Source organism: Trachemys scripta, chromosome 11, assembly GCF_013100865.1.
Source record: "Trachemys scripta elegans isolate TJP31775 chromosome 11, CAS_Tse_1.0, whole genome shotgun sequence".
NCBI lineage: Eukaryota > Metazoa > Chordata > Testudines > Emydidae > Trachemys > Trachemys scripta.
The window spans coordinates 59,673,065-59,688,464 of NC_048308.1; the positions used below are offsets into that span (position 1 = coordinate 59,673,065).

The 15,400-nt window shown below is 38.6% G+C and overlaps 1 protein-coding gene and 1 long non-coding RNA gene across 3 annotated transcripts in view; one reads left to right on the forward strand and one right to left on the reverse strand.

Moving 5' to 3' along the window:
* The window catches only part of NDUFS1 (NADH:ubiquinone oxidoreductase core subunit S1), a 28,872-nt gene that overhangs the window by 2,562 nt on the left and 10,910 nt on the right, over positions 1-15,400 (reverse strand). For both annotated transcript variants that reach the window (XM_034785432.1, XM_034785433.1), the window contains 12 exons: positions 13,329-13,436; positions 11,598-11,674; positions 10,930-11,011; positions 10,676-10,806; positions 9,583-9,768; positions 8,892-9,026; positions 8,271-8,385; positions 7,178-7,323; positions 6,302-6,430; positions 3,671-3,800; positions 2,890-3,050; positions 593-747 (listed from right to left, as the gene is read on the reverse strand). In XM_034785432.1, the coding sequence (XP_034641323.1) occupies positions 593-747; positions 2,890-3,050; positions 3,671-3,800; positions 6,302-6,430; positions 7,178-7,323; positions 8,271-8,385; positions 8,892-9,026; positions 9,583-9,768; positions 10,676-10,806; positions 10,930-11,011; positions 11,598-11,674; positions 13,329-13,436 (1,555 nt within the window). The remainder of the gene's footprint in view (positions 1-592; positions 748-2,889; positions 3,051-3,670; positions 3,801-6,301; positions 6,431-7,177; positions 7,324-8,270; positions 8,386-8,891; positions 9,027-9,582; positions 9,769-10,675; positions 10,807-10,929; positions 11,012-11,597; positions 11,675-13,328; positions 13,437-15,400) is intronic.
* On the forward strand, positions 3,066-9,888 carry LOC117884743. The gene is made up of 2 exons (XR_004647654.1): positions 3,066-3,503; positions 9,853-9,888. It is a non-coding gene; the product is annotated as an uncharacterized LOC117884743 (long non-coding RNA).

The following is a 15,400-nucleotide window of genomic DNA, read 5'->3' on the forward strand; positions in this document are numbered from 1 at the left end:
TCAAATAGCAAGCCTCTGAGTGTGACCCCCCCTTATAAATTAAAAACACTTTTTTATATATTTAACACCATTATAAATGCTGGATGCAGAGCGGGGTTTAGGGTGGAGGCTGACAGCTCGTGGCCCCCCCCCCCCCTGTAATAACCTCGCAACCCCCTGAGGGGTTCCGACCCCCAGTTTGAGAACCCCTGATCTAGATCACTGGTAATTACTGCTTTTGTGACACGGACTGGAACGAGAACAGCCTTCCACTAGTAGATTTGATACCATGATCAAGAGAGTAAACCAATTTGTATTTTTTTGCCAATAACCCCAAGTATCCAATCCATGGGAAGGTTTGTTTTCCTAAAATATGAAATAGTCACTACTCCCTGCAGCAGTTAAGTTCAAACATTTTTTCCATTTCCCAACAGGGGTGAGAAGGAGGAATGTCAGTGCTGTGTGAGCACATTAAGTTTAAAAATATTTTGCGCTAAAGCTGACGATAAAAATTAAAAAAAAAAACTTGGAAGGACGAATTTGTCAAAAAGTCATATTCATAATTATGCCGATTGTTTGAGGCAGTATTTCTTGAATTATTAGTTCTAGTTACCCTGATAGATGATAATGCAATCCTTTGGCAAATCTTGACGCGTTATGCAACCTGCATCTGCCCCCAACAGATATAGCACTTTGGGAGGGTTCTTCCGGATTGCATCCACTCCTGGTTTGAAACCCAGATCCAAAGCAGCTACTTGGCTTGCAACCCTGCAAGGACAGACAGACTTATTACAGATTATAAAGTGTCAGGTTCTCTTCCCCCCTGCCCCAATTTCCTTTTCAACTTTGAAATATTTAAAAAGGGGCATACAATCTCAATCCAACATTTAGTCCTTAAAAAAAAAAAAAAAAAAGTTAAAAGTAATGAAATTTGATGAAAAATTTCTTGGAAAATACTGATTAGTTGAAACACGCAAAGTATGTCAGTTTTGATGACTTTTGTTAGGAAGGTCTCTCACATCTAGGTCATAACCAAAGATACACCCCAGTGGTTAGAACACTCACCTGGGATGTAGGAGACCTAGGTTCAAGTCTCTCTCCTGGATCAGGCAGCGCAGGGACTTAAACCTGGGTCTCCCACACATCCCGGGCAAGTATCCGGACCACTGGGCTTTTGGCTTTTCTGGAGTGTGGCTCAAAATTGTGTACAAAAAATATAGCAAAAGATCGATCTTGTCCCAATGTGGAACAAAAAAAAGGGTCAAAACCAACATTTCACAACTGAATTCTTATTTTCTAGCCAGCCCTAATTAAAGAGTTTCCGTAGCACACCTGCAAAATGTCATGTTCTCCACATACAGTGTTGTCAAATATATTAAATTGGAAAAAAAAAAAAAAAAAAAAAAAAAAAGGTCTACTTACACAGTAATATCAGGTGTTACTTGTAATAATAGGCAAACATTTCACAAAGAAAAACACTATTTTTAAGTTAAGTTGACTCTGTCCCATTAATGCAGCCTTGAATTAATCTACTCACCCATGATGAGGAGGAGATTAGGTTTGCTTTTTTTGTTAACAGGGTAATGCTGGGAAAATAGATTTAAGCTTGGATCAGTAATTTTTTTGGACAGTTTTGGAGGCTGTGTTAACATTGCTACCCCTTTTGGAAAAATGCACAGCTTGTCCTCCATCCAATGAGCCCTATATGGAATTTCCGAATACTTTGGGTTTAAAAACAAGGAAATTGACCTTTAGACCCTTGAGCCCTTTTGAGTGCCCTCCACCCCATTAAAAAAAAAAAAAAAATAATAATAATAATAATAATAATAATAATAAACAAATAGTTACGTAAGTTTATCTGCTACAATTACAAATCCAACTTTTGTTGGGGCACCTAAACTTTCTTATGATTGAACTTTCTTATGATTTCTACAGTACATGTATGGAAGTCTTAATACAGAAGAGACTACCCAAAGATACCTCCTACTACATGCCTTTTTAAATGTAGTATTTGGAAAGAATGACTTATTTTTGTTTCGCCAATATTTTAATGTGAATTTTCTCTCTTTGCTAGCAGTGTTTTATATTTAATTTATATTCAGCAGACCAAATTCTTCCCTCGTTATACCGGTGTAAGTCTATTGACTTCAATGGAGTTACTCCCACAAGATTTACACTCGTGTAAAAGAATAACTTCACTCAAGATAATTCTCCTTTATAGACATTGACAAGCAGGTGTTTCAGATTTAAAGTATCTCAGTTACAGTCTTAAGCAGAGAAAGGAATAGATGGAACTAGGGTTCTTGTCATCCTAAGCGGCAGTTTGTTCCTGATAGCAAAAACAGGCACATTAGCAGGAATTATCTTGATAAGTAGTTGAAAAGAGTATCTGGATAATTTCCAGATCTTTTAATATCAAAGTGCAAAAGAATACATCTGGTTAACAGAGGACATTAATTTAGTAGACCACTTGATTAAAAAAGGCAAAAATCTTACCTGGAGAACTATACAAAGTAGAAGTATTAATTAACCGTCTTCTTAAGCACTATTGATATTTTGCCTTTCCTCTATGTAAACAGTACTTGCTTACCAAGTAGCATTGTTTTTCTGTATGTCCTGCTAGGCACAATAGTGTATTATATTGTTAACTCCTCTCATATTCTAAACCCAAATTTGCCTTTGTGCTAACAGTCCCAGTGGCTATCTGAAATGCTTGCTAAATCATGAAACAGAGGTTATGGAAGCTTTTCTGCTAGGTTATATTGTGTCTTAGTTTTAGGTGCTTCTTTATTCCACATATGAGTCTTGGCAGGCTAGAACCCGTATGGTTGTACTGAAGTCTTCACACTTGGCAAAAAGAGTTTAATATATACCACAAGTTAGGTAAAGCAGAAAGGCTGTACAGCGAACCTATGAAGGATGTTCATAACTTTCCAGTCAGTACCAACTCCACTTTTTGTCCTTGCATTTTGTGCAATGGTGGAAACTGCAGCATGGATAGCTGCTCCATCACTGCGCTGAAGTGCTGCGCTGCCTACCACCACCATTGGTTTTTTGGCCTCGTTAAGGACCTGAGAGGGAAAAAAAAAAAAAAAAAAAATCAAACAAAAATTTAAATAAAGAATGAATTTTCATTCTAAGACAATTACACTGAATTTTGGTACAGAAGAGGATTTCCAAGAAATGATTTATGAATTGTATTACAGTGGTATGGAACATGAAAGAAAACAAATCCAGTGTTTTTAAACACTATCCTTTCAAGCAAGCAGAGCTGCAGCTTTGAAATGATCAATCTATTTTATCTCTAGCAAAAACCTACAGATGTTGCTATAGCAAAGACTTATGTATCTCGGCCAAAGCAATGTTGTTCTGGGCCTTTTCCAGCTAGAAACAGTTTAACTGGAAACAGCAGTGGCTGGAAGGGACAGCTCAGCTCACCCAGAGGAGGACATGTGCCAGAGATTTATGATCATGGACATTTCAGTTTCACACATTGGAAAGAACTTTCAAACCTCAACTTTATGGTGAGCATATTAAACAATTTATAGAGAATCCCTGCTTGTTAACCATTACTACATCAGTGAATGTTATGAAACTGCCCTCCAAAACTGCTTCTAAACACTGCACCTGTGAAAGATAAAATTATATTCTGACATATCTGAATAGGTACATTATTAAGAAGCATATAGACCTTGATGAAGGAGTGTTTTTCTGAAGCAATGTCCTGAAGTATCTGTGGGGAATCTCCCAGATGATCATATGTGTAGGTCAGATCAACTGCACTGCCCACAAGGGCCACCTGCAGATCATTGTGAAGCCAGCTGGAAATATAGCCAGAACAAAATACAGTATAATTCCAGTTATCTGAATTCCATTTATATAAAAATATATCCAAATCCATAGTGTCTCCTCTCTGTAGCCCGCTGATCACCCTGTTAATAACTTCATTAACCTCTTAGTGCCAATCAATGACTTTGTAGGTAGTGGTTTGGAACCGCTATGCAGATACAATTACTGAGGCCTGGTCTACACTAGGAAGGTAGGTCTGTATAACTATGTTGCTCAGGGGTGTGAAAATCCACACCCCTGAGCAACACAGTTAAACCAACCTAACCCCAATGCAGACAATGCTAAATTGACAGAAAATTCTCCTGTCAACCTAGCTACTGTCTCTCAGGAAGGTGGATTACCTATGCTGATAGGAGAAGCCCTCTGGTCATAGGAAGCTTCTTCGTTGAAGCAGTGCAGTTGTGCTGCTGCAGCATTTTAAGTGTAGACGAGCCCCGAGGGCTCATCTACACAATTAGTTCACAGCAAGCTGCGCTGTAAGTCTACCCCACACTAGCCTGTCATGGACTGACTGACCATGTGGATCCTGTAATGCACTTTGATCTCAGAAGCAGATGAAAGCACAAACTGTTAATGCACATCAGAACAGTCCACATGGATAGGTAGTCTGCAGTAGGCTAGTGCTGGGTAGAATCACATGGCAGTTCATATAGCCCAGCCCCAAGACCTAATTCTGTTCCAGCAGAAATAGCAACTTGGCAGGACTAGATCAATGAAAATGAAATTCAAAATAGCACTTCTGTTTATCTGAATGCCTGGTTATTCAAAAGTTTCAGATGTCCCCAGGCCAATGGGATTGGGCTGTACTGTTAAGACATAGGAAAGCTTGTTAGCCAAATCCAATAAAATGATGGTTCTAATGACAAAGCATACGGATGGAATTCTACAGAAGTTCTGTTTTTTTAAATTCTCACCTTTTTCTGCACATGTACGATTTAGTGCAATTTTGTGATTGCCATGTAGATAAGCTTTTTACTATAATTATTTCACTTCTGTAAAAATACGTATTCTGGGTTCAGCACACATGTACATGCAGCATTAGGCCCTATGATTTTTCTTTGGTACTGTGATATGCTGTAGTCTCAGAATGCTACTAAATATATTCTTCTGCTTGACCTACTGCTCAGCTCTTAACTGCACAGAGAGTGAAGAGGATATGCAGTAGGGAACAGTTCCTGGAAAACTAAGTAACCTATACATTTCTGTGAGGCAGCACTCACCCTCACACTTTTTAGGGATTACCTGCTTCAGTGGGGGATGGGGGGGAGCAGGCGAGGGGTTCAGACTAGAAAGAAGATACAATCCTCCAGAGATTTCTTTAGTTTCTTGCAGACTCTCATTACACTAAATTATAAAAAGGCATAAAAAAATTCCACCAAATGCAGTTATAGAGATTTCCCCTTTTTCTATCAAAAGATTATAAATCACCAATTAAAAAAATATATATATCCCAAAACAGTGAGGAGGATTGGCATAATGACAAAACCTACCAGGAAACTGAGGTTTGCAAATTTTAATTGTACATATTTCATAAATTTGCAAAAATGGGTATGTTTGCCTCTCTCTAAAGCTCTTAACATGTTCCTCCCCCCCGCCTAGTCAAAGGCAACTGATAAAACAGTTTTGAATCTGGCACTATTATTAGGAGAGTGGAACCTATTGCTTTAAATTAAAAAAAAGTGTGAGCAAAAGCAAGTGCAACTCAAGATAAGAGATGTTGCCATTTGTGGCTTACTTTACCCCAATCAATTGTTGACCAGTTATAGAAAATTACCAGGGCATATTAATAAGATATAGGATTTAGGTTATGTAATTTTTCTTGAATCCTCTTAAATTCTATAATTTAATATGGTAAATTGGATGAACTAAACAATCGAGTTACATTTAAAATCCAATATATATTTTTCCAAATCAAAATGGATGAAATTCTAAACTTCATCTATTGAAAAACATTTTATTTTCAAAGACAGATTAATCACTTATCTTATTCCTATTTTCCAAGCAAGGATGTCAACTATATCATCACTTCTTACAAGTCATCAAATCACATTTACTACAGCAACAATAATTTTAAAACTTCACTCTGTGCACTGATAGCGCTAAGCAGTGTCCTTTTAGGAATATACTTCAATAACCTTCTATAAAAATAAAATCTGAGGATTTTTTGTTAGTCTGTTCTTCGCTTGATGCATGTGAACTCCCATTAATGATAAGAGGGAGTTAATGGCATATAATCTATGCAACGAAGGGGGGGAGGGAGGGAAAAGACCCTGTTGTCTGCATGTTTGCATGTGCGCGTGCGCACACACACACACACACACACACACAAAACTAGGACTACATCCTGCAAGTGGATCTGCCTGAGTGAATACTTGCACCCACACAGAGCCCCACTGCAGTAGTGTACATGGGTGGCTCTAGCCCCTACTTTGTAAGTATGGATGGACTATCTCATCTCCATAAAGATACAAACCTCTTTCTAATTCTAGCATTAAACAGGGGTGCCTCAAAGCGTGGATTGGTGCCAACCAGAAGCAGGACATCTGCTTCCTCCACTCCAGAAATCTTGGTATTAAGCAAGTAGTTAGAGCGTAGGTCTGTGCTATAATACAAGAACACAAATAAATTATCTTTTTGTCAGAAAAACAGGAGGAGTGGGGACAAGTAGTTGTAAAGGTCAGTAGCAGGGATGACTATGGAGTGAAGTAAAACTTAAATCTCCAAATTATTTTTTTCAGACAGGAAAAAGAAAGAAGAGCATGCTCAATGCTAATGATACTAAACCAAATCCAAAACAAAAACACACCCACCTACAGATGGGTAGCCGTAGGTTACTATAATGTAGATATTTTCTGCTGTCTACCAATATAAGATGCTCTCAGCCTTCGTAGACTGGAAAATGCAACTTCATTTCTAGATTTATGTCGATACCAACACAGAGTATTATGGCTGCCCTACAGGTATAGTTCTCACAATAGTACACAAAAGTAAAGCTGGCTAAAGAGATCAGTTTATAGCAGAGTAATCTAATGGGACAGCAAAAAGCTATTGTACTCTACTACTGAACTACAGTTGTCCCATATTTATCAGATTTGCAACTCTATTACTGTAGAAGCTACTCCTCCATCCACTCTAACGTGCAGACTCAGAACTGTAATATTCTACATGTGGTCTAGTATTCTATTTCATGTCTCTACGCTGGCAGATTTCAGAATGAAATGATTCATAGTTTATCAACATGCCATGGGCTACTGGACAATTCATATGCAAAATCTCCAAGAACGTATTAATACTCTCTAATTGGAAAACATAATTAAGAAAAGTATAAACTTTGCCTGTGTTATCTCACCCAGCTCCAGCATTAGGGAAGACCTCTTCAGTGCACAGAGTGTCAGAGTTTATTCTATTCAGTAAGTCTTTTAGAGCTACCAGTGCTTCTGCATCCACCAGTCCTCCTGCAATCGCAGCCACATCCTTACCTTGGACACCCTGCAGCTGTACAGAGAGGAACAAGATCTGTCTGACATATCTATAAGTAACAACTGAAAACAAGCGCTCTCGCTCTCACCCACACACACTCAAATGATAAGCTATGAAGCAGAGACAGCATCTGAGAAAGTACAGATAGCATCACTGTTCTCCTGTAAAAATGCGATGATGACGCAAGTCAGAATTTTGACTTCTTTTCATTTTTTAAAAAAAGAAATAAAAAAAACTGAAGTTTAGTAGTAGACAATTCCTTCACCTCCACCACCACGCAAAGTACTCAAAAACGAGAACAGATAAACAAAGGTGTAAGAATAGATACAATTATTAAAGAGCAATGAAACATTCATGCAGTACAACATCTTAACAGCAGAATTAGGGGCACAGAGAAAGCTTTAGACCAGATCTACCCAATCCACAATGTAACTGTTTTGGGAGGTGGGGGAATGGGAGAAGATAGCATAGTTTAATTCCATGAAGAAAAAAAAAAAAAAAATCTTGGTAAATAGATTTGGGAATATTCACTTCCTCGTGAATTTCTATAGAAGTAGTACAATATCTTATTTAAATTAAAACTAAGTTAGCATAATTGGGAGGAGAAAAATTAGCCTCATATAATAATTAATGTACAATCTAATCTAGTACCTTCCCTAAAAAACATGATCCAGAAGAAGAAAAAACAACCAACCACACTTGAACTCAGAGTAATTTTTTCTGAATTTCTTCATTTCTATGAATTTTGGTAAGTAGAAACAAATTGTCTTCTAATAAGGTATAATTCTCCAAAATTATTCTTACAAAGTAAGACATTAACAGTAGATGGTTGTCTCCAGTCTTCATTATTTGATTTCCTAGGCTTCAGATCAACAGTAATTTGCCCTGCTGCACAGAAGTATTATAACACCCTTAAAAAAAAAAAAAAGAAAGAGACAGACAGACATGCAAATATTTCTTACCACTCCAGCAACACGAGTCAGGGCATCTTCCCAGGAGGTGTAAACAAACAGCCCTTCTTCATTTTTGACCATTGGTTCAATAAGCCGCTGGCGTTTCAAACCATCATAAGCAAACCTGGATGAAGAAAGCCAAACCAGTACTATTAAAAACACTAAGAGGAAGATGCGGTTTTATAGTACAGGGAATATCATTAATTGTGAGGCAGAGGTCTACAGAGTGAGTGAAATAGGACCAAAACCACAGCAGCCTTTGGTTCGGATATCCCAAACAGTTGGAATGAATAACCTATCATTCTACTACAGACTAGTAAATTACCCAAAAGTTGAACCTTTTTAATGGAAATAAAATGAAGGTTTCAACTCTCCCCTTTCAACATATAAAAACAAATTTGTCAGTCACAAAAAACATTTAAACATTACTACAGTCATGGACTACAAAATATAAAATTCTAGTGCATGGGTTGGTTAACATATATATTTACAGTATCATAAAAAGAAGTCTCAGTTTGCCAACAATGCCTTTAAAATACCAAGTGTAGAACTCAGAGGTCAGTGTTATAGTCAGTATTTCTGGTACACTGTGAAAATGCGCATTTAAAAACAACACATATATACTGGTACCTTGTTTTGTCAGAGATCCATTCCTCATTGATGTCTTCATGCAATCTTGGCAAAATCCTCATCACTTCTCCAGTCCTTGTGCTCACCACAATGTTACTTCCAACGGCATCAAGAACATCAATGGACTCAGTCTTTCTGTGGGGAGGAAAAGGCACAGAAACCTACAACTCATGCATTGTTAAGCGATTGTTCAAAAAGCAATACAAGTCTTTAGTCAAAGGTCACAAATGCTGTATGTAGGTTTCCAGCATTATCAGATATAACTAACATCAAAGGTTTGTTTCCTAAGACATATTGTAAATCACCGACTACAGAATTTGATCTTTCATTTAAGCACTGTATATTCAACTGCTGGCACAATTTAGGGAGACCTGGAAAACAGACTATTCTGATCCTTCTGCCTCCCAGATTACTAGAGATATAAACATACGTAATTTAGAATGACCAACATCTATAAGATGCATGTACTCCTCAATTTAATTGACTTGGTATCAGTCAAAGTAACTCAATTGCTTAATGAATTCAATCTATATCAGAGACACACACAAAACCGAAAAAATTAAGTCTGTTACAGCACTTTCAATTTCTCTTACAATAGTAGCATAAATATTTATGGTGGGTGAATATTAAAGAGCATATGAAAAATAAACAGACATTAACTTGCATTTAATGTATCACTTAAAATACATACCGTGTCTCCCAGGGACGGGCAGTAAAGGCATATGGCTTGGAGGTGAGGGCTCCTACTGGGCAGATGTCAATAACATTGCCTGATAACTCAGACATAAACATTTTTTCAACGTAAGTGCCAACTTGCATCTCATTTCCTCTGCCTGTTGTTCCCAAGTCATCTACCCCGGCAATCTCACTAGCAAACCTGTTGGATGCAAATAAAATGTAAAAACTGAAATATGTGTATCAATATTACACATTTTTAATTCTTAATCTTTTTCTCTTTCAGTATCAGTCTCTGGAAGAGAAGACATACCTACAGGAGGAAAAAAAAAAAGAGGCATCTAAATAGATTAGAAAGTCCCTATGTATGTAGTACAATGATTCTAATAGTTGGAAATAGTAAAAAGCAATTATACTGTGTTTGTATAAACATGAAGACGTATCCAGCAGCAGTTCACATATAGGAATACTAGCTTGCTATATTTCATTGGGGTGGGAGGAGAAAAGTGATTCAAGGAACTTGCAACTGGTTTAAGGGAGTCTGATTATCAGTATGAATACAGCCAAATTAAGCAGTAACCAGAATTTCTCACACAAGATAGGCAGAGAAAACTGTGTCTGATCCATACCTGGATAAAGTTCAAGTTCAAATTGAATGATGCTGAAATCTAAAAAGCTATCCTCCTGAGATTTTAGTCTCAGACTGCTATCACCTTGAGTTACAATCTTGGGACAACAGCTGTTTGAGACTACAGTTTCATACAAACCAGACCTGAAGAAAAGGCCCCCTTCATATTTTGGGACCTGTTCTGGAATATAAACGACAGGGCTGGCTCTGAATTTGGAGTTTGATTCCATTTTCTTGCTTTGGCCACCTCTAATTGTTATTGTCTGACAGTTATTCGGTGGTTTGTGAGAAATCAGTTGGTTGTCTCCATCAGACACCAACATGTCTCCTTGCACCTTGGTTGCAATCACACAAGAGACAAAGGATTGAATCCATTGGTTTAGCATCTTTCATGATGCATTAGCAACAATCAGTATTTTAAAGATAGTATTCTCTCCAATGGAAAATATAACAGGGGAGAATCTAAGCAGAAAGACATTACCTGATACACCGAGTGCACTGTATACACCGAGTCATAATTGTTTTGACTAATGGGCCAATGTTCTTGTCTTCAACTGCACGTTTTCCCTCTAAAAATCTACTCCTATCATTGCCAAACATCATTGACTGGTCCTAGAATAGGTAACAGAAAATAGTTGAACCCATATTACTGAAAAATGTAGTTTCACTGAAGATAATTAAAGAGACAAATGTTAGTAAATACGAAGTGTAAAATAATTGAACTGGGCTTTGTACCTGGAGGTCACACTCTCCTCCCTGATCACAGATTGGACAGTCCAATGGGTGGTTTGCCAGCAAGAACTCCATTACACCCTCTCTGTTGGTGTCAGTAGTTACAGAGTTAGTGTCACAATTATACAGTTTTACCCTGCAGTCTAGACTATGAATGGTAGACAAGGCCTCCAGAGCATTAAAAACAGACACTTGCGTCATTATCACTAAAATGCCAATTTGTGTTTAAAGAACAACAGATTGGGCTAACTGAATGACCTGGGTAATAGTAATGGGAAATGGGCCTTCATCTTCAGGTTACCGTTTTGTGTTTGCCACAGATTGTTACCATCAAATGGTTACGTAGTAGCCTAGCCACATCACAGCACCAGGATCATCACTACCACCGTTGTTAGCATTCTCAGCCAAGAGACTGGGAAGAATTGCATGGACATGGATTTATTTTAAAATTTTAACTAGAAAGTAAACTCTCTCTCTACATACAGTTTTATAGTATACTGCAAATAAAGTTAACAGCAGTACTTTAAGTGCCTTTATTTAAAAATTAAAAAAAAAAAAAAAATCAAAGCTGAATACTGCACATTTGTTAAATTAGGCAATGCAATTATAGACGACACAGCCTTCTCTTCCAATAATAAAATAAGCAGCTACATGAAATCAGATGTGGATACCTTGCTTTCCTGGACTTCTCAGAATTTGTCAGTATGTTCCAACCCTTCATTACTGGCATTGCACAAGCAGCTACTGGCTGCAATCATAATAGGAAAATGCATCAAGAGATCTCCTCTTACAGCAAAGTGTGATTTATTCATACATGTACTGGTTATTAATCTAACATCTTATAGAAAATACAAACATATTTGCCACAAAACTCAGAAAAATCTACCCAATGTAAAAACATAATTGACTTTGGTTTTGAAGTTTTTTCTCCCATTCTTTTTGAGAATCTGTGACATAAGTGGTTAAACTTTTGCCATTATCATTAGGACTTTTGATTGAATTAGTGTTAACCTATTTTGTTCATTTTTAAAAGAAAAAAGTTACACTGCACCAAAAGGAGAGAATGCAACTCTGAAAAAGGTTCTGCTATTGACACAGGGCTCAATCCTGCACCACTGAAGTCAATGAGGGTTTTGCAACAGACTTCAATGAACACATAATGCAGTAACACATGGGGCTAGTAAATAAACTGCCATTTCAGTCAGGGACAAAGTTGTAGGCCCCAATCCTTCAGTTAGATCCATGCAGGGTCCAGGGCAAGTTCAGGGCCCTAGTTTGGCCAAATGACCACCTGCAGCTACAGTGTGAGTTTCGTAATGTAACAAAGTATAAACATGTATTTCTGAAAGATATACAACGAAGTAGTGGTTTTCAACCTGTGGTCTGCAGACCCCTAGGGGGCGAAGACTATGTCTAAGGGGTCTGCGAAAGGTGACTACGAGCTGGTCTACGCTAAGTCGATGTAAGTTATGTTGCTCATGGGTGTGAAAAAGACACCTCTCTGAGCAACTTAAGTTACATGGACCTAATCACTGTCCACACTGGCGCTGCGTGGATGGGAAATGCCCTCCCGTCGGCAGAGCACGTCTTCACAAATGTGCTACAGCGGTGCAGCCGTATCGGAGCAGCTGCACCGCTGTAGCCTGGTAGCGTAGACTTGCCCTATGAAAATAAAGTGTCAGATGCCAGAAAAGGCACTCTTGTTTCTCTAATCAGTCAAAACAATGCAAATACCCCCACCTACAGGTCAAAACCCAGAAGTGATGTTGTTACCACAGAAGCCCACAGTTTAGCGCTCTTTCAAATGCATGGGTGGTGCTGGGGGGGGAGGGGAGACTTGCGAGGTTATAGCCACGCCAAAATTTGCTTCGGGCCCCACATCCCTCCCCGTAGCAGCTGCCACTCTGGCCGCCCTGCTCTGAATGCATGGAGAGGGACAGAGCCTCGTAGTAAGGAGGGGCTAAGGCCCATGTCAGTTCCCCCACCGGGAAGAGGTTGGCACCGCCCCTGGTCAAATGCCGTGCCGAGCATGTACAACATTTATAGCTTTATTCTGTTCAGTCAGTTTTCACTTTAAGACTTCTATGACAGGGGTCCACAGACCACATGTTGAATTTCCAATGGGGTCTGCACCGCCATTCGAAGTTTTTTAGTGGTCCACAAATTTAATTAAAAAAAAAAAACTTGAAAACCACTGCAATAAAGCATTAACATTGTTTTACAAATGGACATGATGTTTTGGGGTGGAGATAAATGCAGAAAAATAATCTGCTTGAAACATCCATATTATAACTCTAGATTATATGCAAGTTATTTTGCAATTACTCACTCTCCAAGTTTTCAGTAGAGTCCTGCAAACACTTATAAAATAATACAATTTCAGTACAAAAAAAGATACATACCTTGGGTGCTTTCTCTATCTCTACAAGGCACATCCTACAGTTTCCCGCAACAGACAATCGATCATGGTAACAAAAGCGAGGTATCTGCATTCCAACCTTTTCACAGGCCTAGGAAAGGAAGAAACAAGAGGTAATTCTGTAACTTAATTTTCAATTCTGAAATTTCTCAAAGAATGAAAAATTTGTTTTGGTTTTCATGGAGTGTGTGCTCAGTGTATCTCTTCGGCTTGTGCAGGGTTAGTTTCAGAAGTTTGCCTAAAGGGGAGAGTGGCAAGTTAATAATAAATAAATAAGGGGCTGGGGAGTAATAGGAAAAAGCAGGTTAAAAAAATTGGGCCCAAGGAGAAAGTGTGTTAAGAACTGTAGTAATAAAAAGAATATTTGTATTTTGTTGCTCTGCAGTAACAAACTCACAAGAAAGTAAGCACTATATCAAGAAAGGTACACGGGAGGAGAGCTCCAATAAGACTTATAGGAAGAAGGAAAGTAAGAATGAATTTGGAAAGAGGTAGAAGATATGAAGTTAAAAAAAAAAAAAAAAAAACACACAACTGGCATAAGAAACCTCAAAACAGTACAATGACATGGATGTCCACTATAACCTCACTAAGTGCCCTAAAGATTATAGCGGTTCAAAGTGCCACCTCACAAATTCACAGAACAAGCAAACCCTGAGAAAATTTAGTAAGGCTTTTGACGCAGTCCCAACATGACATTCTCATAAGGAAACTAGAAAAATGTAAATTACATGAAATTACTACAAGGTGGATACAACTGTTTGAAAAACTGTATTCAAAGATAGGTTTCAGAGTTACAGCCGTGTTAGTCTGTATCCGCAAAAAGAAGAACAGGAGTACTTGTGGCACCTTAGAGACTAACAAATTTATTAGAGCATAAGCTTTCGTGGACTACAGCCCACTTCTTCGGATGCATATAGAATGGAACATATATTGAGGAGATATATATACACACATACAGAGAGCATAAACAGGTGGGAGTTGTCTTACCAACTCTGAGAGGCCAATTAATTAAGAGGTCCATTTCCTGGACACTACTGTGCTAATAAGCGATGGTCACATCAATACCACCCTATACCGGAAACCTACTGACCGCTACACTTACCTACATGCCTCCAGCTTCCATCCAGGACACACCACACGATCCATTGTCTACAGCCAAGCTCTAAGATATAACCGCATTTGCTCCAATCTCTCGGATAGAGACAAGCACCTACAAGATCTCTATCAAGCATTCTTAAAACTACAATACCCACCTGCTGAAGTGAAAAAACAGATTGACAGAGCCAGACGAGTACCCAGAAGTCACCTCCTAAAAGACAGGCCCAACAAAGAAAATAACAGAACACCACTAGCTGTCACCTTCAGCCCCCAACTAAAACCTCTCCAGCGCATCATCAGAGATCTACAACCTATCCTGAAAGATGATCCTTTACTCTCACAGATCTTGGGAGACAGACCTGTCCTCGCTTACAGACAACCCCCCAACCTAAAGCAAATACTCACCAGCAACCACACATCACTGAACAAAACCACTAACCCAGGAACCTATCCTTGTAACAAACCCCGATGCCAACTCTGTCCACATATCTATTCAAGTGACATCATCATAGGACCTAATCACATCAGCCATACCATCAGGGGCTCGTTCACCTGCACATCTACCAATGTGATATATGCCATCATGTGCCAGCAATGCCCCTCTGCCATGTACATTGGCCAAACCGGACAGTCTCTACGCAAAAGAATTAATGGACACAAATCTGACATCAGGAATCAAAATACTCAAAAACCAGTGGGAGAACACTTTAACCTGTCTGGTCATTCAGTGACAGACCTGCGGGTGGCTATATTACAACAGAAAAACTTCAAAAACAGACTCCAAAGAGAGACTGCAGAGCTAGAATTGATATGCAAACTAGACACAATCAACTCCGGTTTGAATAAGGACTGGGAATGGCTGAGCCATTACAGACATTGACTCTATCTCCCCTTGTAAGTACTCTCACACCTATTATCAAACTGTCTGTACTGGCCTAGCTTGATTATCACTTC